Source organism: Melanerpes formicivorus, unplaced genomic scaffold, assembly GCF_026170545.1.
Source record: "Melanerpes formicivorus ecotype bairdi unplaced genomic scaffold, bMelFor1.0.p_v2 SCAF_33, whole genome shotgun sequence".
Lineage (NCBI taxonomy): Eukaryota > Metazoa > Chordata > Aves > Piciformes > Picidae > Melanerpes > Melanerpes formicivorus.
Window position 1 is genome coordinate 3,177,558 of NW_027142385.1, and position 24,074 is coordinate 3,201,631.

The 24,074-nt window shown below is 47.4% G+C and overlaps 1 protein-coding gene across 3 annotated transcripts in view; it reads left to right on the forward strand.

The window, feature by feature from the left end:
- The window catches only part of COL27A1 (collagen type XXVII alpha 1 chain), a 171,599-nt gene that overhangs the window by 83,994 nt on the left and 63,531 nt on the right, over window positions 1–24,074 (forward strand). For all 3 annotated transcript variants that reach the window (XM_068155646.1, XM_068155645.1, XM_068155647.1), the window contains 11 exons: window positions 3,222–3,275; window positions 3,975–4,028; window positions 4,176–4,229; window positions 6,539–6,592; window positions 6,901–6,954; window positions 8,857–8,901; window positions 9,853–9,906; window positions 11,216–11,260; window positions 19,531–19,584; window positions 22,360–22,413; window positions 23,187–23,240. In XM_068155646.1, the coding sequence (XP_068011747.1) occupies window positions 3,222–3,275; window positions 3,975–4,028; window positions 4,176–4,229; window positions 6,539–6,592; window positions 6,901–6,954; window positions 8,857–8,901; window positions 9,853–9,906; window positions 11,216–11,260; window positions 19,531–19,584; window positions 22,360–22,413; window positions 23,187–23,240 (576 nt within the window). The remainder of the gene's footprint in view (window positions 1–3,221; window positions 3,276–3,974; window positions 4,029–4,175; window positions 4,230–6,538; window positions 6,593–6,900; window positions 6,955–8,856; window positions 8,902–9,852; window positions 9,907–11,215; window positions 11,261–19,530; window positions 19,585–22,359; window positions 22,414–23,186; window positions 23,241–24,074) is intronic.

A 24,074-nucleotide genomic window follows, 5' to 3' on the forward strand; every position in this document is an offset into this window, starting at 1 on the left:
TGGTTCCACAGAACTGAAGGATGTTTTTTACAGCTTTGGTTTTCCCACAAAATGTGTCATCCTTCCGTTTCTAATTAAATGTGTTTATGGAGGCAAGGAGAAGGGGCAGAGAGGGTTCTGTCTGCTCTTACAGGGAGAAGCAGAGTTAACTGGGTGCTGGAGCCCTAGAGCAGGCTGCACAGCGAGGTTGTGGAGTCTCCTTTCCTGGAGAGATTGAAAACCCACCTGGACGTGATCCTGGGCAACTTGCTCCGGGTGAACCTGCTTTAGCAGGGTGGGTTGGACCAGACAATCTCCAGAGGTCCCTTCCAACCCCCACCCTGCTGTGATACTGCATAGCCCTGAAATAAAGAGTGGTCTTGAGAAGACCACGTGATGTGATGAACGCAGAGGAAAGGTGGAGGAAGTGGAGGAAATCCTAGCTGCTTGTTCACATGAGGAGGTTTTATGAATTGGGACATCTGTAACTTGTGAAGGATGGAGCTCAGTAAAATACCTCAAGTAGTTTTTCGGTGTTAGCTCCCTTTGTAGTGCTGAGCAGGAAGTCTTGGGAACAAGAGATGTCCAGTCAAGAGCAACATGAGGTTTTTGCACAGTGACCTCATCTGCACACTACAGACAGCAAACACACCTCACACTTGCAAATCTGTCACTTCCCTCACAGCCCCTGCTCTGTGCATGGCGTTAAGAAGCGCCTCAGGGTCTCCAAAGCTGCAGCTCTTTTTATAGGTGAAACATGAAACAGGCAACATCCCCTGGGCAGAGCCTGTTTGCAATTTCAGATCATGCATTCCTCCTCCTCCCCATGAGGAAAGTCCTTGCAGCCCCTTTTTTAAATTATAAACATTCCTGACCTCTTTCCTCTGTATTTTTTTCCCTCACCTTAAGGACACGCACCCTGAATCACAGGTTCAGATTCACGATGCTCAAGGCAGGTGAAAGGAGATGCCCTAGGCCTCACTTTTGGTTTAAGATACTTTGCAGATGGATCCTTCCTGCTGTACTATTGCAATAGCATGTGACCATCTTGAGTGGAGCTCACATGAAGATAAAGATGTTTTGTCTTTCCTGCTTCCTTCTTACCTCTCTAGTGCCTGTTTCTCAGAGTTGTTTGAAAACTGTTTGTCATCTGGTCACTGTCCCACTTTGCTTAAAGGTCAGGAGTAAAGGCTTGTTCCTGCCTTTTGCTATGCTCAAGAAACTCTTTTCTTCTAGCAGCCATTTCTTCCAAAATAGTATTTCAGTGCTCACTTACTCTGTCCAGGTAGAAAACTACTTAATGACAAAGTACCTTTTATTCTGACCCTTCAACAAGGAGTTTTCAGAGCAAACCTCTGAAGACAAGCTGTTTTCCTGCTGTCATCTGGTAAGAGCCAGATTGAGAGTGGGTCTCAGTGGTTTAAGCCTTGGACTACATAAAATGAGTAGGAAATTCAGAAAAGATGAGGGAAATGTGGCAATGCTGGAAATGAACTGGGTCATCCAGAAGGGTTTTTGCCATCTCCATTGTATCTCATACTTGAGGTTCATTTGAACTGAAGCTGCGCAAAGAGCTGATTGCTTCCATTTGCTGACATTGCCAAAAGACAAAAAAAAATGGGGGGGGGGGGGAGAAGGATAGATGGAAAATAGCTTAAATGAAACAAAATATTGGTTGTTTAACTCAAATTAAAATATTCTGGGTTAAAAAAAAAACCCAAATGAATTTAGCTTTGTGTTTTTTAAGAGCAACATTTCAGTTTTGCTCCGTGAAAGATTTGTTGAGAAGATTCTGGTCGAGTGAAATGCTCTGGGAACATTCACCCAAAATACTCAAGCAAATTTAGCATGAATCCATGAAATGTTTCCATCACTGACTCTGCACAGTTCTTAATTATTTTTTCTTCTTATGAAAAAAAAGTTGTCTCCAAAGAGTCTTTCCCAACACAAGCCTTAACCGTCCACAATTTCAATATGGCTTGCATGTTACTGAAGTAGTCAGGATTATTTCAGCTCTCTGATAACAAATGGGTGGGTTCTGCTTGAACAGAAGTAGAATTCCTCTGTCATCTCTTTGTAGGCTTTGGCTCTGGTGCAGCAATCCATATGTCTTCCATGTGGACTATGTTTAAACATATAGCTCTCTGCTCTGGTATGGTTTGTTCCCTTACTAGGAAGCCAAGTTCAGAGTCATGTGCTGCTCATGGGACAGAGTTCCTCTAACAGTTATTTCTGTTGGGTCTTGTCATTGTACCAAGTTTTTATAGTCATTCCTTCTTTGACTTCCCAAGCAGAATTTTCCTTTCTCTGCCCCATCATTGACTTATCCTTTGTTTAAGTAAGTTATTAAATAGATGAGGTTGGAAAGTACGCCAGGAGGTCATCTTGTCTACCAGCCTGCTCACAGCAGGGCTGAGAGGCCATGTAAGAAAGCACACTGTTCCTGATGATCTTGGAGGTCTTTTCCAACCTGGTTCGTTCCATTCCATTCCATTCCATTCCATTCCATTCCATTCCATTCCATTCCATTCCATTCCATTCCATTCCATTCCATTCCATTCCATTCCATTCCATTCCATTCCATTCCATTCTCTACCAAGGGAATCAGAATCTGTTGCAACGGTTGAAAGAGGGGTAAGAAAGATAGCTTAGAAAGTATTGTCAGTGATGTTGTGCTTAAAGATGGGATCCCCATCCCAATGAACATCAGCCTACCTCTCCTAGGAAATCTCAGCCTAAATATTGGCAGTAAGAGGGTACTCAAACATTACTGGCAGTCACTCTTGTTTTCTTATGGAAGAAGACCAATCTTTTGTGCCAGCACTAGGATATGCTCACAGAAACCATGAGTATTGTTTTCTTTTCCTTAGAGCCTCATTGGAGAAGAGGTCCATTCACTGAAAACTAAACTAGCTCTTCTGTTCAGCTGAATTTTAACACTTCACCACCCTCACAGTTGTTGTTATCCAAAAGAATATTGTCTCTCCTCTTGTAGCTCCTGTAGAAACACAATGCTTGGGAGTTCCTATTTTTCTCTCTCCTGCAGTTCCATTTCTCCCTTTAGAATCAATGTTAGGAGGTTCAGGATTGTTTTTACAGTTAATATCTACGTTCTGCCAGCAGTTCAGGTTTGAATGTGAATAGTGCTGGGACTTTTGCTGTACAATACACCATCTTGCATCTACCTGGGCGTTTTGGCCATTGCTGTTGCCTATCTTAACTCTCTGGTGATGTGTACCCAGGGTGATCAGGGAGGAGCAGGTGTTCCAGGAGATATCGGCTTCCAAGGAGACAAGGTAAGTAGTTTTCTTCACTCCATCATCTTTATCCCTTACACAGCATTCTGTGTGGCCACCAGCTTTCTCAGCTCGTCTTAAGCCACAAGGAGTTGGAACTAGGTGTATCCTGTTGTCAGGTCCCCCTGCTTGGGTAGCTCTCACTTTGGGTCCCCTGAGCCTTTCTGAAAGTCATGCCAGTTGATAATCAAAGCATTTCTGCTGGGGGCTCTCCAGAAAGGGAGCCATGTCTTCAGGCAGAAATGGGAAGGGATGGGATTGATGGGGGTGGGGGTGAATGTGTGTGGTCCAGCGGCTGCAGACTTGGAAGTATTGTCTGTTCAGTGCAGCAACTTAAACCCTGACCCAGTGAAGCACTTAACACCGTGTAGAACTTCTAAGCAAATGACTTCTCCCCTGTGACTACAACATGATACTGACTTCAGCTGACTAACACTGTGCTTAGCACTGCTCTGGGGCCGACATGGCTCTGAGCCACAATGAACTGCAACAGCTCATGTGTTCTTCAGGGCTAAATTCAGCCCTGGCTTTAGAAGAAACATCTCACTGACATTAGTACAACTGTCCCAGCTCCTTGTAGGGCTCACTACAGCCTTTAGAATGTGCTCCTCTCTGCTGCAGAGTAGCTGGAGCCTGGGGAATTGGGAAGCATTTTGATGATTTGTTGTGTTTTCTGAAATAAATGTGTCTTTCTCTCAGGGCAGCCAGGGTCTGCCTGGGGTCCCTGGGCCACGAGGGAAACCAGGCCCCTTGGTAAGTGATCACGCATCTTCTGCTTCCTGATCTCCCCTTCCAAAGGTTCAGTGCCCAGCTGGAAAGACAGCCTGGCAGGGATGTGCTGTTCCAAGAGGCAAGCCAGGAGCCAGCTCATTTGCCTCCATGCTTTTTTCATTTCTGCAGGGAAAAGTCGGCGATAAAGGTCCAGTCGGGTTTCCAGGACCACCTGGCCCTGAGGTATGTCCCACCACCTCCTCCTCATATATTTCCTTTCTGCTGTAACTTCTGCAGCATCCTTTCTCCAGCACACCCACATGGCAACTTCTCTCTCCCACCTTGTTTTGCCCCTGCAGCAGCAGATATTCGATGTCTGCAACTTGCCACCCTCTGAGAAGCAGCTCTCTGATAAACACTCATGTGGCACTTGAGGGACTGTTAGAGATGCTTATCTCCTTTCTCTGCGGGAGGTTTTCAGCTTTCTAGCCACGCACAGACAGGCCCACACAGGGTTTTGATTAGGAGGCATATGCATGGAGCTGTTGCTAATTCATACAGAAAGCAAGAGCCAAGCATTGCCTCCCACGTGGGCACCCAGCCTGACAGAGGGAGAGGATGGCTGCCACTGCTACTGCTCACCATGACACCTGATACATTTACCTACCTCAAAGTGGTATGTCCTGGGGTCAGAGCCTCTGCTAACAACAGGCAGATGGGTTTCTTTAGGACAGTGGCACAACAGGGCTGCAGAAATGCCGAGGCAGGAGAGCTTTGCTGTGTTGTAGCATTTACTGTTACATAATGAACTGAGGTACACTTTTGTTCGAACTGGGAGACTAAACAAACTATATCTTGTAATCTCTGCCCACCCTGCATTCAGATTTCCTGGTGTCCAGCCACCATTCCAAGCCTTTGTCTTCCCACTATTCCTGTGAAAATCCTATGTGTAACAGCTTCTTCTGTTCATGTTGAGGAAGGCCGATTCCCAGAGGTTGCCTCTAACCTGGCAAACAGCTTATCACAACCAGCAACTTCTCCCCATAGAATCATAGAATCAATAAGGTTGGAAAAGGCCTCAAAGATCAGCAAGTCCAACCTGTCACCCAACACCTCATGACTACTAAACCATGGCACCAAGTGCCACATCCAATCCCCTCTTGAACACCTCCAGGGATGGTGACTCCATCACCTCCCTGGGCAGCACATTCCAATGGCTAACAACTCTCTCTGGGAAGAACTTTCTCCTCACCTCGAGCCTAAACCTCCCCTGGTGCAGTTTGAGACTGTGTTCTCTTGTTCTGGTGCTGATTGCCTGGGAGAAGAGGCCAACCCCCTCCTGGCTACAACCTCCCTTCAGGCAGTTGTAGACAGCAATAAGCATCCTATCATTTTGCAGACAGAAGATCTCAAACCTCTATAAAAATTAAAGAGAGCTTCCAAAAGATGTGACAAAACCAGTGGAATAGAGCCCTAGACTGTCTCCAAGTCACAGGTCAGGCTCCATGGCCACTGGACTTTGTTCTCACCATATTACTCCCTGACTGTTCTTCACCTGCTTTTGCAGAGCAGAACATTCATTACATGAATCTTGCACCTTAATTCCCACCTCCCCTCCTCTTTTCAGCCTAGGGCTTCACTTCTCTGCTACAATATGATGGTACACGAGGGGTGATGAGATAGGAAGGATTAATCAAGATGGGTTCATGACTCTGCATCTCATTATTTTCTGTTATTGTCTTCCACTTTTTGTCCTGGATGTTGTGGAGGGGCTTTTTTTTTTCCCCTTCCCAGTTTTCCCCCAGAAAATCCTGTTTCATGTAGAAAAATTCTCTTACTGCCCTTACCAAAGAAACTGTCACAGTGGGAGGATCAGCTTCCTTCAACACATCATTACTTTTCTCCTTCATAAGCAACCAGACAACATTTGTAAGATGCTAGAGAACCACTTCCAGCACAATTGCTGATCTGTTTTCCCCTCATCAGTGTTCTGGTATTTAGCTGGGTCTGGAAGAGCTCTGGGTTGAGTGCTGCCACTTAGCAATCGTTCCTCTTTGTTGCTGTTGGAAGTAACCACAGATTCCTTTGTTTCCTCAGCGCAGGGCTGGTGGGAGGAAAGGAGTCTCTGCCTGGCTGAAGGCAGCAGCTAATGAGCATGTCAGCACCTTTGCTAATTCCTTGCCTGCTTCCCCTGTCACTGGGGCGTGCGGCTCCTTTTGCTGAGCACCGCGATGATGTGCTGACTCACAAAGATTAATTAAAACCCAAACTGCCATTTTTAGCCGTGTGATGACAGGGAGGCCCTCATGGCAATAAATCTTCTAAGAAGATGGACCTAAAGGGAGCTGCTGGGAAAGGCTGCTCTTGACTCAAACTGATAGCACTGCTCCCATTGTCCTGTTCCTTTCCCTCTAGGAGCCGCACACAGACACTGCCAGCACGTACAAACGTCTGGGCTCTTGGCCTTTAATTCAAATCCTCACTGAGGCTGTCCTCTGAGACTGGCTGCAAAAGTCCAGCTCTGCACCCTAACTAATTCTTGTTTTCTTCAGGGCTTCCCAGGTGACATTGGCCCACCAGGAGAAAATGGTCCTGAAGGCCTGAAGGTAAGTGGAGCAGAGATCAAAGCTCTGTGTGGGGTGGGAAGCAGCCAGGGAAAACAAAGTAGTGGGATGGAGGGAAAGAAAAAGCCCTGGAGATTCCTAAAGATTGTCCTGGCAAACCTTTCAGCTTGGTCTGTTTGGCTTGAGGTCCCTCCAAGTGCAGGGATTTCTTTTTTTCAGTTATTTTTTTCTGTAACAAAATTGACATTGGATGATGTCCCGTGGCTGTGAAAGAGGCTTTCTCATTTTAATTGCCTTTCTGAGCTTAGCTTTCTATTTTCTGAGTGTCTTTTCCTTTGGCTCTTTCTCAGGGAAAACCAGGAGCACGAGGTTTACCTGGGCCGAGAGGACTGCCTGGGCAAGAGGTGAGTGTCCTCAGACCAAAAGCAGGTTGGATTTAAAGAAATTATGCTGAATTTTGAAGATTAATGCATGCTGAAATGGTGCCTGTGACTCAAAGTCCTCCAGTCCCTCTGAATCTGGAAGCAGATGCTCATATTCAGCAATCAGAGACCAGCAGAAGAGCAGCTTCCCCTAAAGCTGCAACTCTGTGATCTTTGCTTCTAATCACTTCTGGCATCTGCTGACCCTGAACTCTGCATTGGCTTTTCTTTTAAAGTCTGCTCCTCCCCACCCACATGCACCAAGGATAGGTGTCAATGCCCTTTTCCATGTACAGGAATGTCCTGACCCAGCTTTTGCTTTCTGCCCCTTTAAAGTCTCTTTATACAAAGCCCAGAAACTGAGACTGCTGTCCTGCAAGGATCCAGGTGCCTCAGCACCTGGGAGCTCCCAGCTTTCACTGGCCACTTCACATGAAAACTTGAAGCTCCATTCCACTTGCAGTCACTAAGAAGGGACAATTCCATTTGATTTCATTTGTCCTGGAGTACCTGCAAGTATTTCCTAGCAGCAGAGAAGATATGAGTGCCCTCTGCTTGTCCTGCTGTAACTCCAGTGACTTGTGTGGTTTCTTCTCACTTAGACCAGCGTGAGCTGCTTGCCCAGAGCCACGAGACGTTGTGCAGTGAGTGCTTACTGCACACATGGGCAAGAGCTCATTCTGATAGCACTAATAATTCTTAACTTTTCCTGGGAACACTGTTGCTTGTTCTCTAAATGGGATTAGTGCAAATTAGCTCATTTATTTGCACTGAAATTGGGGAAAACAGTAAATTATTCCAGACTATTTACAAAGGAAATCGAAGCCCTGCATTCCAGGTTCAGGCAAGCATGACCAAGCTGCCTTCAATTTACTCTAGTTAGTGAGTGTAAAAAGTCAGACTGAAGACATGGACATGGAGTTCAACAAGGGCTGTGCTGAAGGACTTTGAGCGTGCACCAGACCACATCGCTGTGCCTTTACCGCTGCGGTTACCCAAGGCCAAGGCTGTGGATTATGTCTCCTTTAGAAATGTGGCATGTTGTGGGTGGTTTGTCTGAGCTCATTGAGCTGGGTTCCTGACTTCCAGTCCCATCTTCAGCCCGCCAGCTCGTGCCACTTCATTACCACGGCTGACCACCTCAGCGAGAGCAGCCAGAACTGTGGCTGCCAAGGGCGCTTTTAATTTCTCTCTTGGCAGTTGGTTTTAGACACTTGAGATAATTTTTGTGAAGCTTAATTGAAGGTCTCCTGGAAACCGTAGATCTGATCCTATCATATTAGAAACTGGTGTAGAGCCAAGGGGAAGGACCGAGTCCAATTGCTGTGTGAGATTTTGCGATAGCTCCATCCTGCGGCATGCGTAGTCCCATTTGAAAGCAAAAGGGAAACCTTCATACAGTTGCCAAACGGTTCTGTGGGAAATTTTGCAACACCCTTTTTGTGGGGAAAAAATAAAAAAGAAAGAGAGAAAGAAAGAGAAAAAGAGCAGAGAGCTCAAGCAGTAATATCATAGCCAAATCAAATGAAGCAGAGTCACGTGAGCATGTCGAGGGAACCCTCTGGGCCAAATCCAGCCCGTGGTAGCCCCAATCAACTGTCACTGACTTTGGTCAAATTTTGAATAGATTTTGCTGCAAGATTTAATGATAGATATATTTTTTAAATGATTTTTTTTTCCTGAGATGAGGAAGGGAGATGAGGAACCTGTGAGATGCTGAGCTGCCTGCTCTAAGATTGAGAAGGGCTATGCCGTTAACGTGACAGCTGAGCACACAGCCTTTGTTTAACTGCTGCTCATACTGCAGACCTTTCGTTCTTGATACAAGGTGACTCTGAGTTTTGTCACTACTTCACCTTTTAATTTCATTTCTTTTCACCTCAGGGAGATGAAGGACCCTTAGGACCACCAGGAGTCCCTGGCCCAGAGGTAGGTTTCAGTCCTTTACTCAGTTACTACCAGCTCTGTTGACCTTGCAATGGATTTGTAGTGGAACTGCAGGATCACAGGATGTTAGGTGTTGGAAGGGACCTTCAGAGATCATCGAGTTCAGCCCCCCTGCCAGAGCAGGACCATAGAATCTAGCACAGGTCAGACAGGAATGCATCCAGATGGTCTTGGAAGTCTCCAGAGAAGGAGACTCCACAACCTCTCTGGGGAGACTGTTCCAGTGCTCAGTGACCCTCACAGTAAAGAAGCTCCTCCTCATGCTGAGGTGGAACCCTCTATGTTGTAGTTTATATCCATTACCCCTTGTCCTATCACAGGGTGCAATAGAGAAGAGCCTGGTCCCTCTCTCTTGACACCCAGCCCTCAGATATTTATAAACATTTATTAAACAGACATTAAGCTTCAGACCTCCTAGTTTAGGAAATGATCTGCCTTTCTAAGGAAGTGTCTTGTCCAAGATGTTGAGTGGGACTCTAATTTTATTACTTGCTTAGAGTCCCAGGCCTTGAACTCTCATCTGACATTTAAGTAGTAAAGCACTTTGACTGGAAACCAAACTGGTTTAGTGGCAGATTTGGCAGTGCTGTGTTAACGGTTGGACTCCATGAACTGAAAGGTCTTTTCCAACCTAAACCATTCTGTGATCATGTTCCTGATGTGAGGCTTAAGTAATGGAATCAAGCTGAAGTGTCAGAAATGGGCTGAACCCCGGATACCTGTCTAGGCAAGTTCCCCATGGGAATCTAAACCTGGGGACACTCCAGCACATTCCTTCTGTGTTGCCTTGTCCTCAGTAAGGGCTATCCCACCTCTATTGCCCTGAATTCATGGGGAACACTGTAAGCTGCATCAGATAGGTTCACAAACACACTGCTGTGACCAAGGACAGCTGCAAGCTCTTCATCTTGGTTGTTTTTCCATGTATTTCAGGGTCGATCTGGCCGGAAGGGATTTCCGGGAAGACCTGGTCCAGATGGTCCAAAGGTGAGGAAACAGTTTGTTCATGATCAGGGAAGTTGTGGGTAGAGGAGATGAAAGGAAGAGGAAAATATATTTGCTCAACTCCACAACACTTCAAGCCTAGGGTATTCAGAGAGGACAAGGAGAACTGAGGATTTCTCTTTCTCTCTGAATTTTGGGGTTTCAGCTTCTGCTTGGTTTCTTCAGCACAAAGAATGATGGTGCATTTTTTAGGCCATGTGCTTTATTATAAACAAGTGTGTTCATCCTTTGATACTAACCAACTCATCCCTCCATCAGCTCATCTTATTTTCCATTGCTTCTCCATGTTTTTGTTCTAAAACAATGCACATCATTCCTATCTTCGCTGCCTAATGAGCAGCAGGAGCCAGGGCAGCGTGCTCCACAAACCCACACTCAAAAGGAAAGAGAAAACCCAACAAAAACAACCTCTTCAAACACTGAATAGCAAAAATGTGGCCGGGCAGCACATCTGGAGTCTCTGCCTACTGAGAAAATGCAGCTGCCATCACCCAGAGACAGTACTGGTTAGCAATGAGTGTGGCCTCTGGATGGCCTGTCCAGGGCCACTCCACCAGCCTTCATGTGCTGCCACAGCTGTCCTTATCCCATGTGGGTTTGAAATTCTCCCCCTTCTCTCGCTTTTCTCTTCACCTCATATTTTTCTCATGCTCTGAATTTCTCTCATCCTGCACTGTGATTCCTCTCATGCATGTCCTTTCTCTGGCTTTCATGGATCCCTTCTCCTCTTGTCATTCAGGAGCTACACCTCCCTATGGTGTCCATCCTCTTGCTTTCCCTAGATGCTCCTCAAGTCCCTTGGTTAATCAGAGTCCTCTCCTCCTCTCTTCCTGATGCTGGTATGTTTCTGTCTTCCTCTGTCTGATTTACTTGGCCTTTCAAATTGAAATGTTATGGGTCAGAAACAACTGAACTTCAGGCACATCCCTGATGAGAACTCCTGTCTTCTTAGACACAGGGGTAAAGCAACCAGGATGTGCCACAAGAAAGTGGACAGCTTACATTTGAATATCTGAACTCAGTTTTGTGTAGGCTTTTTTACCACAGCAGGACCAGCTGCTTCTGGGGCATTTTGCTCCAGAGCAGCAAGTGTTTGCTTCATGCTTGCGTCAGCTGTGTTTCTTGCTTCTTTCAAGTCACAGTTGGGTTTGTAAAATGTTGGGTTTTGCTGATTTTCCATGATTCACACACAGCAGCCCAAATCATGGGTGAACAAAGGATCAATCATGTCCTGAGAGTCTGGGTGGGAGCACCAAGTAACCTGTGTGATTTGTCTCTCCTTTTCTTTCAGGGTGAACCAGGAAACAGTGGCCGACCAGGGAAAGTTGGTGAGCAGGTAAACTCTTTGCTTTCCTTGTCTTTTTGATAACCTCACACCTTGAATACTGTGTCCAGTTCTGGGCCTCTCAATTTAAGTAGGACATTGAGACTCTTGAATGTGCCCAGAGAAGGGCAACGAAGCTGGGGAGAAGCCTCAAGCACAAGCCCTACGAGGAGAGGCTGAGGGAGCTGGAATTGTTTTGCCTGGAGAAGAGGAGGCTCAGGGGAGACCTTCTTGCTCTCTACAGGGTAGTTTTAGCCAGGAGGGGGTTGGTCTCTTCTCCCAGGCAATCAGCACCAGAACAAGAGGACACAGACTCAAGCTGTGCCAGGGGAAGCTTAGGCTTGAGGTGAGGAGAAAGTTCTTCCCAGAGAGAGTTGTTAGCCATTGGAATGTGCTGCCCAGGAGGTGGTGGAGTCACCATCCCTGGAGATGGTCAAGAAGGGATTGGATATGTCACTTGGTGCCACGGTTTAGTAGTCAAGAGGTCTTGGGTGGCAGGTTGGACTTGATGATCATTGAGGCCTTTTCCAACCTGATTGATTCTATGACTCTAAGTACATGATCTCCGTGATGATCAGAGTGCAGGCAGAGGGCAGCGGCCAGGGGCTTCTGGCCATCTCAAACCTGGTGGTCCATCTGGGGTGCTTATAGTCTGGCTGAAACTCTTGGTGAACAGCACTGAGAGTGACCATGGTGTCTGTTCTAAACTGAAGGCTTCTCCATAGTCACCATGCTGTGATAAAGTCACAGTGCAGGTGGATGTGCTCCCAGTCCTGGCAGAAGGACAGCACACAGAGCTGGCTGTGCTTCTCAAGGAGGCAAATCTGCCATCAGGAAATGGGCTGAATTGCTGTGTATTGCTCTTATCCCTAAAAGAGCAATTTCCAGGCTTTGCCTATGTAGGTTTTAAGTTGCATCCTCTGCTTTGGGTGCTGTGCTGCTTTGATTCCCACTGAATCTCTTTTGGAGAGCAGAGGAGATAGCAGCTGAAGAAATGAGACCCTGGAGAGGAGAGGCATGGAGCTTCATTTCATTGTGCTGCTGGGGTAGCAGGGGAGGCGCATCATCCCTGTAGGCTTAAGGGAATCACAAGCATCAAGGGAAAAGAAACAATTGTTCCCATGACTCTGTGACTGAAACAAACCAACTTGTCCACCACCAGCCCTGAAATTGCAGCCACAGAACCTCCAACATGTTCTCTGTGTTCCTACATGACCACACCAAGCTGGCTGCAGCATCTGGCCCTGGCAGAGGGTGCAGCTTCATGACACAGCTGCTTTTGCCTGTACTTTCCCTGACCAATGGTCAACAAGTTTGGTTAGATTTTGTTTAGCTTGTCAGCCTCTCTGGCTCTTCTTTCCCCTCTATGCAGCAGGCTGGGGATTGCTTCCTCCATGGGTTTCTGACCAAGCACATCCAAAAACCCAAGGTGGGTACTTTTCAGTACCAACAACCTGATAGGTTTCAGGATATATCAAGAACAGCAATTTCTATTTGGAAATTAGAGCTGTTTCTGTAATGTAGTTAATAATTTACTGCATAAGGAGCAAACAACTGAAGAAGCAAAGCTCTTCCACACCTCTGAGTTCTAGTTGCAGCTTTATTAGATTCTGTGTGATCTATCTCGGGCAACACCTTGCAGTGCTCTGAGCCTGAGGTTCCCCCTCTGTGGAAGGCATGAGACAGCTCTGAGCAGTGCTTAGCACCATGTCTGTTCTCAGATAGCGCCTGTGGATACTGTTACAGTTAAAATGAGTATTTTAGAAGTGCTTTGAGATCCTTTGCAAAACATCATCCTTGAAGGAGAAAGCATCATTAGGTTTATTATTCTTTAACGCCCCTCAGGACTGACCTCGGGTGAAAACTGTAGGCACTGCTCACCAAAAAGAAAACACAGCTGGCCTCTGCTGACACCAAAACCAGCACAGTGGTGTGAAAGCTGCTTGTGTTGTTCTGAGTCAATTAGTCTCTCTCTAGAAATATCACCCCAAAAGAATTTCCATTTCTGTACCAGTAAAGTCATAAGAACAAAAGAAGGTCGCACCAGATTAGTGAGGAACAACCTCCTCTCCCATCACACCTTGGCTGAGCAGCACTGGAGTGCTGGGTTCTCATTCCTCCCTTCACCTGAGCTTCAGCATTTGGTGTTGGAGCTGGGTTGAGTTTTTGCAGATGTCTGGGAGGTTGAGCTACTCAGGTTACTTGGCACTAAAACACACCTTCACCTCATCCCTGTTTTCTCTTGAGGAGCCCTCAATGTTTCCTATTCCATGGGAATAAATAAGAGTGGTCAGACTTTTCAAACTTCCTGTTCTGCCCTCTGAGAGGAAACCCTCAGCATGAGAAAAGATCAGCCATCCATCTCATTTAAGCTCTCTCCCCTTTCTTAAGGATATCTGTTTAGGCAAACCTGGGAGTTTCTGTAAGGTTGCCAGTGGCACTTGAGCTCTCACTGGAAAAAAAGAGACAGGGCAGTCCCTGAAGTGTGGTTTTTCCATTGCAAGGACACTGTCTCAGGAAGTTCATTCATAAGATGCTTCTTGCCTTCATATGCTGGAAGGACTCCAGCTGTTGGGCTCCCCTGTACCCTGGAAATGTGTGGTTTAACCCTTCCTTGCCAGTAGATGGAGGCAGAAGAATATGAAGAAGAATATGGAGCTCTTCCGGAGCTAGGAAGGTAGAGCAAGAGGGTATCTCCAAAAAGTCCATGTTGAAGGTCAGAGAGCCCTGCAGGAGAAGCAACACCCCACAGCAGACAGGACAGCAACCTGGGGAAGCATGCCACAAGGCCATGAACCTCCCTGCTCTGCACCAGAGACTGAAAATATCAGTGAAGAGTTGTGCCAGCTGAGAGAGGCTGCAGCTGGCCTACGTCCATATGGCAGTGAGGTGGTCCTGTCATAGACCTGTTCACCCATGGTGATCTTTGGATCAGCCACACAGCCATTGCACCATGCTGGGAAGGACAGTGGCTCTATGGCTCTTTTGGGGGAATCTCTTCTTCCAGGGAGGGGCATCTGGTCACACTATCAGATATTATTCTGCAATCATTTGTCAAAGGAAACCAGGGCCATCAGTTAGGTCCTTCAAGTATTCTCCTTGCAGTGCTCTTACAAAGGAGGGATGTGCTGTAGTGCCAGTTGGGCAAGTGGGGACTGACATGTGAGGGAGCTGGGATTGTTTAGCCTGGAGAAGAGGAGGCTCAGGGCAGACCTTATTGCTGTCTACAACTACCTGAAGGGAGGTTGTAGCCAGGAAGGGGTTGGCATCTTCTCCCAGGCAATCAGCGCCAGAACAAGAGGACACAGTCTCAAGCTGCACCAGGGGAAATTTAGGCTCAAGGTGAGGAGAAAGTTCTTCCCAGAGAGAGTTGTTAGCCATTGGAATGTGCTGCCCAGGGAGGTGGTTGAGTCACCATCCCTGGAGGTGTTCAAGAGGGGATTGGACGTGGCACTTGGTGCCATGGTTTAGTAGTCATGAGGTGTTGGGTGACAGGTTGGACTTGATGATCTTTGAGATGTTTTCCAACCTTATTGATTCTATGGATTGATTTGACCAAGGTCAAATGAGTCACCAAGAACCAAGCAGGGAATTGCCCCAGGATTTCCCACATCTCAGAGCAGTAACTTTCCCAATGCATTTCCCCATAGCTGCAGACCTCTCCTTCAGGGATTTATTGTCACTGCGGTGCACACAGCCTTTTGATCTGTGTTTTGTCAGCGTGTCTCCGCCTTTCCTTCCTGAGAGGGCAGTGGGACCCCCTCAGAGCCCCAGGGCACAGCTGAGCCTGGTGCACAGAGGGTTAAACCACAAGGCTTTGCTTTGCGGGTCAGAGCGTCCTCCCTTAAACTGCGATATTTACTGTTTTACTTTCCCTTTCTTTCATCTGAATGGGAGGATTGTACATTTACTCCCTCCCGTCCTTTGTCCCTGGTTTGTTTTGTTTTGAGTTCTAGCGAACCAGTAAAACAGAAAGGCCATGATCGGTTCCTGCTGGGAGCGACTGGCGGTGCCGTCCCTGGGAGACCCTGCTCACGCTGGGCTCGCCTTTCGCTTCCTCCTCTCAAATGGGCTATGATTTATGCAAGGCTTCATTGCTGACTTGCTCCCTGTTGATGCAGCCAAGTGGGGGGGGGGGAGGGGGTAATTATGACAGAGCCGGACAATAAATGGGGTAAGCCAGACTAGAGTTAGGAATTACAACCTTCCAGTCCCCCCCTTTCCTTCCCTTCCTTTCCCTCCAAGCCCCCAGCAACTTTTTAACAATCTCCATCCCTTTTCCGCCGTGCCCTCGGCCGGGGACTGCAGCAGAGTGAATCATGAGCGACATGCTGAACTCCCCCTCTAATATAAATGTTTGACATTCTTTGCTGTATACTGAGGGCCTTTATCTGGGCAGGCACCACCGCTGGGACTTCACGTGCATCATTACACACACTGCCTGGAGTCGTGTTCCACGCAGGGCTGCTTCTCAGCCCTGGGAACCTGGGGAAAAATATGCTCTGCCGCAGCCATTTTAGTGTAATGGCCACAATTCACATCTGCTGTGATTTAGTATTTGCCACCAGTGACTTTTTCTGCTTCTTAAAACCTAAATCTTTTGCTGGTTGTGTTCCCTTCAGTGTCTGTCCCGTTCTGGCCGCTGCAGATTATCATTACCCAATCTCTCCTGCTTGTTTCATGCGCTCCCAATAATTTATGGAGATTTTTTTTGCCTAGACATATCTATCTCGATTTGTGTCTGCTTGCAGACACAGCAATCTTAGTTAATGGAGCCCACAGCAGACAGTATTGGCTGCAAACACCGCAGAGCTACTGTGCTGGAATCCTGGCCACATCACAGGGTCCCTGCTCTGCTGTCTCGCTTCAATCCCAACTCCACCATAGTCATACCGTGGGATGCTCCTCTTGCAGGGTATGTGGGGACCAGTGACACCGTCCCTTGAGCAGAAACTTGATGTTCCAGCACAGACAGAATCTTCCCCAGGTTTGGGGTGAAAATCAGGCCAGAAATTTTGGCTGTGCTCCTCCACCACCCTGCTTATACCCTTCACTGTTTGCCTCTACCCAACTCGCATTGCCTGTGATAACAAACTGCTCACCCATGACAGCAAGAGGGTTCTCAGGAGGGCAGGGAGTTTGAGGGCTGCTTTAGGGGCAGTCGGTGCTCTGAGAACTATCTCTAGAACACCACTGAGCTTTCTGGGAAGCAGGATCAGTGTATCTTGCTTCATGACCCAGATTCCTTAGAGACTTTGTAGGGTGGGAGCTGATGCTGCCACGGACAGTGCACCAGAAGGATAGCTTCAAGCCAGGTTTGGATATGCAATGCCTTTCAGTGGCGTTTCTGAAACAGTCTTGTTCTGCACGGTGTCAACATTTGCTGCAAGAGCAAATCTCTGTTCTTCTGCAGGGACTGACCCAAGTAACCCAGAAATATCTTAGAGAGCATTCAAAGGGAAGGAGAATGAGCTTGGCAGTTCTGAGACTGGAAACAAAGGAATAGAATTATTCTTTCTTGCTTTAGTACCTTTTTATTTTTTGCCTAGCAATGCATTTCCTTCTTCCATCTCATTGCATTGCCATTCTCTCCTCTGCCTTGACATTTGCCTTCTTTATGGCCTTCAGCTACTGGAAAACTGCAGTAACTGGACACAGTTTTCAGTTCTGTATCTGCACTTAAAATCATAGAATTGTTTCAGTTGGAGAAGACCTCGAAGATCATCAAGTCCAACCATCAACCTAAGACCACCACAGCCATCAAACCATGTCCCAAAGTGCCATGTCCACATGGTTTCTTTGAACACCTCCAGGGACAGTGACTCCACCACTTCCCTGGGCAGCCTCTTCCAATGCCTGAACACGCTCTCAGTAAAGAAATTTTTGCTAATATCCAATCTAAACCTCCCTTGTGTCCAAAGAAAGGATAATTGATTCAGCAGCCTTCATCAATGCCACCCAGTGGCAACCTTGATAAGCAGATGTTGCAGATTTACCTCCACTCCCTTTGGCTCCTGCCCTGCATGATCTGCTGCTGAGCCCAGTGCTGCTTTGCCTCCCACACAAGTGCTGTCCATGCAGCCTGGCCACAACAGCAAGCCTAAGCACAGGCACTGCTTCACCTTCAGACACAGCAAAGGTCATTTCAGTGCTGATGTCAGAAGGGTTGGTGACATTAAGCCCTTGATGGGATGGCAGAGCTTTCCTGGCAGCGGCTGCCTTCCCACAGCTAATCAGTATTTCCACTATGCACATCTCCTGGGACATGATCTCTGGATGAATTTCTAATGGAAGCCTCTAAATTCAGCTCCAATGTAGCCACTGAGCTCTTTGCCTTCTCTCATAAGATTTTTCCCAACAATTTTCACCTGGATGGCACTCCCATGCCAGGATGTGCAAACCACTGCTCAGAGCAGAATGTGTGTGGCTGCTTCCTGCAAGAGGCAAAGCCAGCTGAGCATCCCCATGAGAGATGCTTTTGTTGAGCCCATCAGCATGCCTCATTGAGGAGCTCCTCTCTCCAGTAGCGTTCAAAGGATGCCATTTAATTGCACCATGTGAGGAATGTTAATGCATGAAGTCTCTTGGTGTTTGGAGTCATCATCAGAAGCTGTTCCCTTCAAAAGTCACAGGGCAGTGACCCACATCGTGTTTTGTGCCTCTAAATGGATCTGCTGAGCCTCGCGTGTATGGGAGTAGCAATGGCACTGGTTATACTGTGCTACAGCTTCATGTTGTGAGTGTGACTTCATGAAGAGAGAGAGGTTTTTGGTGGCAGGAGAAGGTGCACAACCTGTGATGCTTGGATGCTCCCCTGTAGCTGAGTGATATCACTTTACACTGTCCATGCACAGAGGTGAACAGAACCACAGTCATGCACAGACTGCAAACAGCTCTTCCACAAACTTCGGATGTGTCAGGCCAAGTGGGAATGGAAAAGGCAATGGAGCAAGAGTAGAGAGGGGACCTTTGCTTCTTTGCTTGCTGTTCCCCCAGAAAGGAGATAGCAGGATGAAAAGCTCTCCCTTTTGTGAGACCACACTCCAGCAGTTGCCTTGCTAGTGTAGCTTTTTTCCTGTCATGTTTGTCAATGCTGAATGTTTTCTTGAGTGTGTCAGTTAAAAACCTCTTTGATGTTGAAATGAGAAGCTGAGATGCATTAGCATCAAGGAACTTTGCAATTTACTCTGAAGATTTCAAATTATTCTAAAAAAAGAGGAAGAGTAGGGTGATCTCACTGGAGAACCCATCTCCTCTCTTGGATGTGGTCAGTACACCTCCTGGTACCAATCTGCCTAAAATCAAACAAGCTGGGGCCAGGCTTCATTTGTCATCCCCATGCTAGCTGCAGGCAGGTTATGAAGGCTTTCAACAGGAGATGAATCCCTTTAGTTACAGACTCATTGGAGGAGCTAAATATAGATACCTATCTCCCAGGAAACCTTGCTGGCACTAGAGACAAGAGTGTGAGAATCTTGCAGTGAAAGAGAGCACCTACCACGACAGGGAGGATGGTCCCTAGCATCTCTAGAGCCAGCAACCCACTGCCATTGGTAGGGAGGCTGCGGCATTTGATTTCACAGGAATCTTGTCTTGAGATTGCATCTGTTCCCATCTTCCCAATTAAAAGCAGTTCTCTTTGTTTCTTCATTTTCCCAAATGTTGTTAAATGCTGAGGATTCCTGAGCTTAGACTGGGTTGTGTTTTTTCCCAAGATAGTTTCTGAGCAGTGTGATGGATCTGCTGCCCTGCTGACCCCACTGGCTGTGTCCTCTGACCTGTGTTTCCTTCTGGCATCCCAACAGCATGAGCCTTTTCGGGTCAAACTGAGTTTGCACAAGAGTTTGAGGCAGGCCAGGTTAACCCAGAGGAAGTCTGCCCAGCAGAGCAGTGAAGAGATGATGGCAGCTCTCAGATTTAGTGCGACCCGGGAGCTCCTACTATCGATGCTCTTGGGAAGCTGTGCTGATGTTTTGGGAGAAGCCAGGCTGTGGCCTCACAGCCTTGCTCTGAAACGTGCTTCCCTCATCCCTGATCCCTCGTGCTGTGGCTCTTGCAGATCCCGGCACTGCCGTTCCAGCTGGCGCCTAAAGCAGAACCAGCTGCGGAGTGACATTCCCATGGCCAGGAGCAACTCTGTCCATGCTGGTAGCCAGTAGGAATTACTGAGCACTAGAGAAGGGATGCTGTGCTTTTTCAAGCAGCAAGGTGGACCAAAGAAACTGTTTACTTTCTCAGCAAAAACAAAGCTGAAAATTAATTGTGCTTTTCTCTTTTCTCAGGGTCTCATGGGGTTCATTGGACCTTTAGGGGAGCTTGGGATAGTGGGAGAAAAGGTAAGGTTGCTTGCATGAGTTGGTTGCTGTAACTTCTGCAGGGTGGGAGGAATATTGTGAAGATTTAATTTCCCATGTCAGTGCAACACCCAGCTGGGAATGCAATACATCCAAGGTGGCTGAGTTCGTCTTGGCCCAGGCAAAAATCATTCACTTCACTTTTAGGAATTAACGCACACTTGCCTTCCAAGGAGATGCTGTCAAATATTCGCTGGAAATTTAATCTTTATTCATTCATAATCTGCCAGAAAGCTTGTACTGAACAGTCCTGGTTTTTCTGGGAATGAGGGAGCTATCAGCCCTGTGCTCCTGGTCAAGGAAGGAGTCCAAGCTTTTCAGGTTACAGACAGACTTGCGCAGAGATGTGCTCACAAAGCCCAGGCTGAGTTGTCAATGGGGTCACACGAGACTAGGACATAGCCTGCCCTGAACAGGAGATCTCAGCAATTTCCCAGGTACAGAGAAAGGCACAAGAGAGCAGCCACCTGCCTATCTGAGCTGGTCTGAAAATTTCCCTTTTTGTTTGATGAAGACCATCCCATCTGGCTGCCCGGATGGTTGCTCTGGGCATGCTGCTAAGGGCTGGTGCCCTCTTGTGTCCAGTACAGATGTGTGCTGCCTTCAGGAAGAAAAATGGCTTTATTTTCCATAAAAATGTAAATGGACATTAATTTGCTCCCTATTAGAGTGTAAAATTTTATTCAGGGACAGCTTCCAAAGGCAAATCATCTATGTCATTCATTGTGTCTCAGCTGCAGACTGCTGGTTTTCATTGTTGGTTTAATTATGCACAGTCCAGCCATAAAGATAGTAAAGAGCATAAAAAGATGCATTCTACACATCAGTTCTCTCTTGTGTTTTTATTACTTCAAGCCCTGTCCTCTGGGTGATGATGTCAGGACTCTGTGACAGTTATACTGTGCTCACTGCAAATGCATTTTACTGCCTGTCTGCGGCAGCCTTTGGAAATCCCTTTGCACTGGATGGCCTCCGGTGGAGCAGGAGCAGGCACACAAGCACTAAAAGCACTGACATGATGTGGGCTGCGTTTTACAGAAGGAAAACAGAGGAGTAAGGAGTCTGTGATGTGTCCAAATCGGTTGCACAGAAAATTGGTGCCTGTGTGAGCTGTCTCAATGGCAGCTGCAGCCCTGAATTGAATGAGGAATAAGGAGTTTACCATGCAGGAGACGTGGGAAGATCTTTTTCCCCACTCCAGCAAATTCACATCTGGCCCTGTGACTTCCATGCCAATGACCTGAGCACATGAGCTATCCTCATCTTGCAGATGGACTCTGTAACACCATGATGTTACAGTGGTGTTGAGGCAAACCCAGCCTGCCCTTTGAAAATCTGCCCTAGGAGATCCTCTGCACAGCTGTGATTTGTATCAGACAACTTCTCTACCAGGACAAACTTGTGGATGACAGAAATAACTATCATCAAATCAAAACCTCAACCAGGCTTCCAGTTGGCATAGCATCCTGCAGCTTACTATGAGATAAATGAAGTGGGAAATATGCTTTCATTAGGCAGAGCTGAGTCAGCATTCTCTGTCCTGAGAGCTGCAAAACTTAAGGCTGAAGCCAGTAGAATCCAAAGATTATCAAAGAGCACAATGCATTTAATACAGACTTAATAAAATCCATGCATTCAGGAGGGGAGAAACCTTTCCATTGGTTTGGAAGGGTCCAACTGGTGACAACACAAACTCTGGAGTTTGTTTTCACTAAGCTGCTTAGAGCCCAGAAAATATTTCCCTTACGTTTTGGCTGTTGGAAGGTAGGTCAGATTTTGGGCGTCAACTACTTGGCAGCATTTGCTAACTCCTCCTTCCTCATCCCCCCAAGCACACAACTTAACACACCTAACTCCTAGTGCTGCAAGGGAGACTACACAAAGGCATGGTGGGAACTGCCACTGTCTCCAAGAAGGAGTAGTTGATGTCCCATAGCCAGAGCTATGCCTTCAACTTGTCCTTTCATCAGCAGGTTACGATGGTGCTCACCTTGTCTCCTCTTCTTGGATGAGTTATAGGACCTAGGATGTGCTGGGGGAAATGAGACATACTGCTCATGAGTATAAATGAGGCCTTTGGAATAAATAAGTGATTTTGGGGTACATTAAGGTTTTTTAATGCTAAAAGGTGGCTTGCCTTAGAAGCTCTGTAAACACAGGCCACCAGATAGTGGCTGTTTATGCTACAGTCTCAGTATGAGCTGCAGGGTAGGGAGTCCTCCCAGAACACCTACAGCCTTCTGAAAGCACCAGCCAGCTATGCCAGGCAACATGTCTGGGGGCTTCCAACTTGATTCCCTGAGCTCAGCAGGACCTCAGGATCAGACCTTTTAAATTCATGCCCCCAGAAATGCCAGAATGCATGGGGATCACCACACTGCAGAACAGAGAGGGATGTCCTGGGAGATCCAGAGGGGATCTCCTGGCATCCAGTCCTAGCACTGTAAGGAATTGAAGGTGTTCTTGAGTGCATTGTTTGTTTCTTGTTCCTCAGTGGTCTGATGGCAACAGTAAAGTCTCCTCTTTGGGGATATAGAGGTCCTTTAGCTACTCTGATGAGATGGGTACTTGAAAGAAGGTGATGGGTGATGAAAGAGGGTTATTCTGTACTGCAAGCCATTCTGGTAGAAATCTTCTGGCATAAGCTGCAGGGTTTGGATCTTCTAGTTGTCTCATTGCTCTAGATCCCTGTTGCTCCAGCTCAGAGTGCTTGTTAGCAGATGTCCTCACTCTTCCCCATACCTGTATCTCTCCTAGGGTGACCGTGGCTCGGTGGGACCCCCAGGCCCTCCAGGAGTCAAGGGGTCGATGGTAAGGAGTAAGTCTGCATTCTCTTGCTCTTGCTGCTGCCTCTCTCTCTGTCCTAGCAATGGGTGCATCTCCTCCTGGTCTTTTGGGTTACATGACAACAGCTGCAGAATTTATCCTGTCTCTGGGGGAGTGGGAATGGCCATTTGACTGACTGAATATTGAGGTATAACCTCTCCCCAGCACTCATGTTCAGCAATCTGCCCTCAGGAAACACTGGGTTGTGACACATGTTCTGCAGCTCCATCAGCTGAGGACCTGTTGTACGAAGTAGAGATAACTAGGAAATGCAAGCTGTGGCACTGGAAGGATTGCCTGTTTCCAGGCATCCTGGCTACTGAACAGGGAACAGGAACAGGGATCTGTTGGTCACATTCCACCACGTTGCCAGGGGGTAGCTGGAGATGCGAGGTTTCTTGGCCAGCACAGTTGTGGTGTTCTGCTGTGCTATGTGCACTGCAATTTGAGGATGCCCAGCAAGTCTTGTCTTGCTCTGACACTTAACTCCTGTCTACCATAGTGCAAGCTCCAAAGACAAAGTTTTATAGGCCCATTCTTTTCTGGACTGTTCAGGAAAGCTAGATGCTTACGCTCCCAAGCATAGTTGGAGCTGGGATTTTAGCAGTCTGGCCTTCTCCATCTGCCCTAAGCAATTATTACCCTGACAAATAACAGACCTGCCTGACCCTGCAAGCAACCATCACTGCCTTCTTTCATGTCTTCCTGCTTGGATCCTGGGAAGTCACACCAGGCATTTTTGATTCCTTCTCTTTTAGGGGCACCCTGGGACACCGGGAGGAGTGGGTTTTCCTGGGATCCCCGGACCAACAGTAAGTAAAATCTATCACTACCTTGTAATGCCACACACCAAAAATCAGCTTCTCACATCCTGGGCACTCGTAGGCTGAGTCAGGCAACTGAGTCAAGCAACAGTGTCCCAGCTGGTCTGAGTCTGATATGTGCAAGAGATACTGTGGAAAGGAATGGGGCATGGGTGGGGACAACATGGACAGGGATGAAAGGGGGAGGAAGAGAAAAGAAGTGCTGTTATTTTGAACATTTGTAGCCTGTTTCCCTCATGGAGGATCCAACACTCACAATCCAGCCTCAATCTTCCAGCTGAGCACAAGCTCACCAGCACAGGCTCACCAGCACAAGCTGTTATTGCAGGGTCATCTCTTTCTGCTGGGAGTGATCACATCACACCACACAGCGACTCGATGTGTGTGACTACGGCAGGCTCTTCCAGAGCCCCTCACTGGAGTGAGAGGAGCAGCAGAGCAGCTGCCCCCAGATGCATCCTCCATCTGGATGGGCTCATCTGGTACATGTGCAGCTGTGGCTGGAGCGTGCAATTGATGTGGAGTAGATTCTCGTGTGGCCCCAGTTTCCCACAGCCTTTGTTTAGACGGAGCTCCAGCTCTCCCAGCAGCACAAACACCACTACGTGTCCTTTGCTGGAACCAACAGAAAGGCAGCTCCAGGAGGGTACAGGGAATGGATTTTGCTCAGTGTGTGAATTCCCACAGCTTTGTTAATTGGGAGGAAGATCACAGCAGTGAAATTTCTGGGCAGTGCCAAGGGTTTGGCCTCCAGGTTAGCAGCAGCTCTGCCCACTGCAGGGAGCTCAGGGGATGCTCTGGGTCCATCGGCTGCAGCCAGCT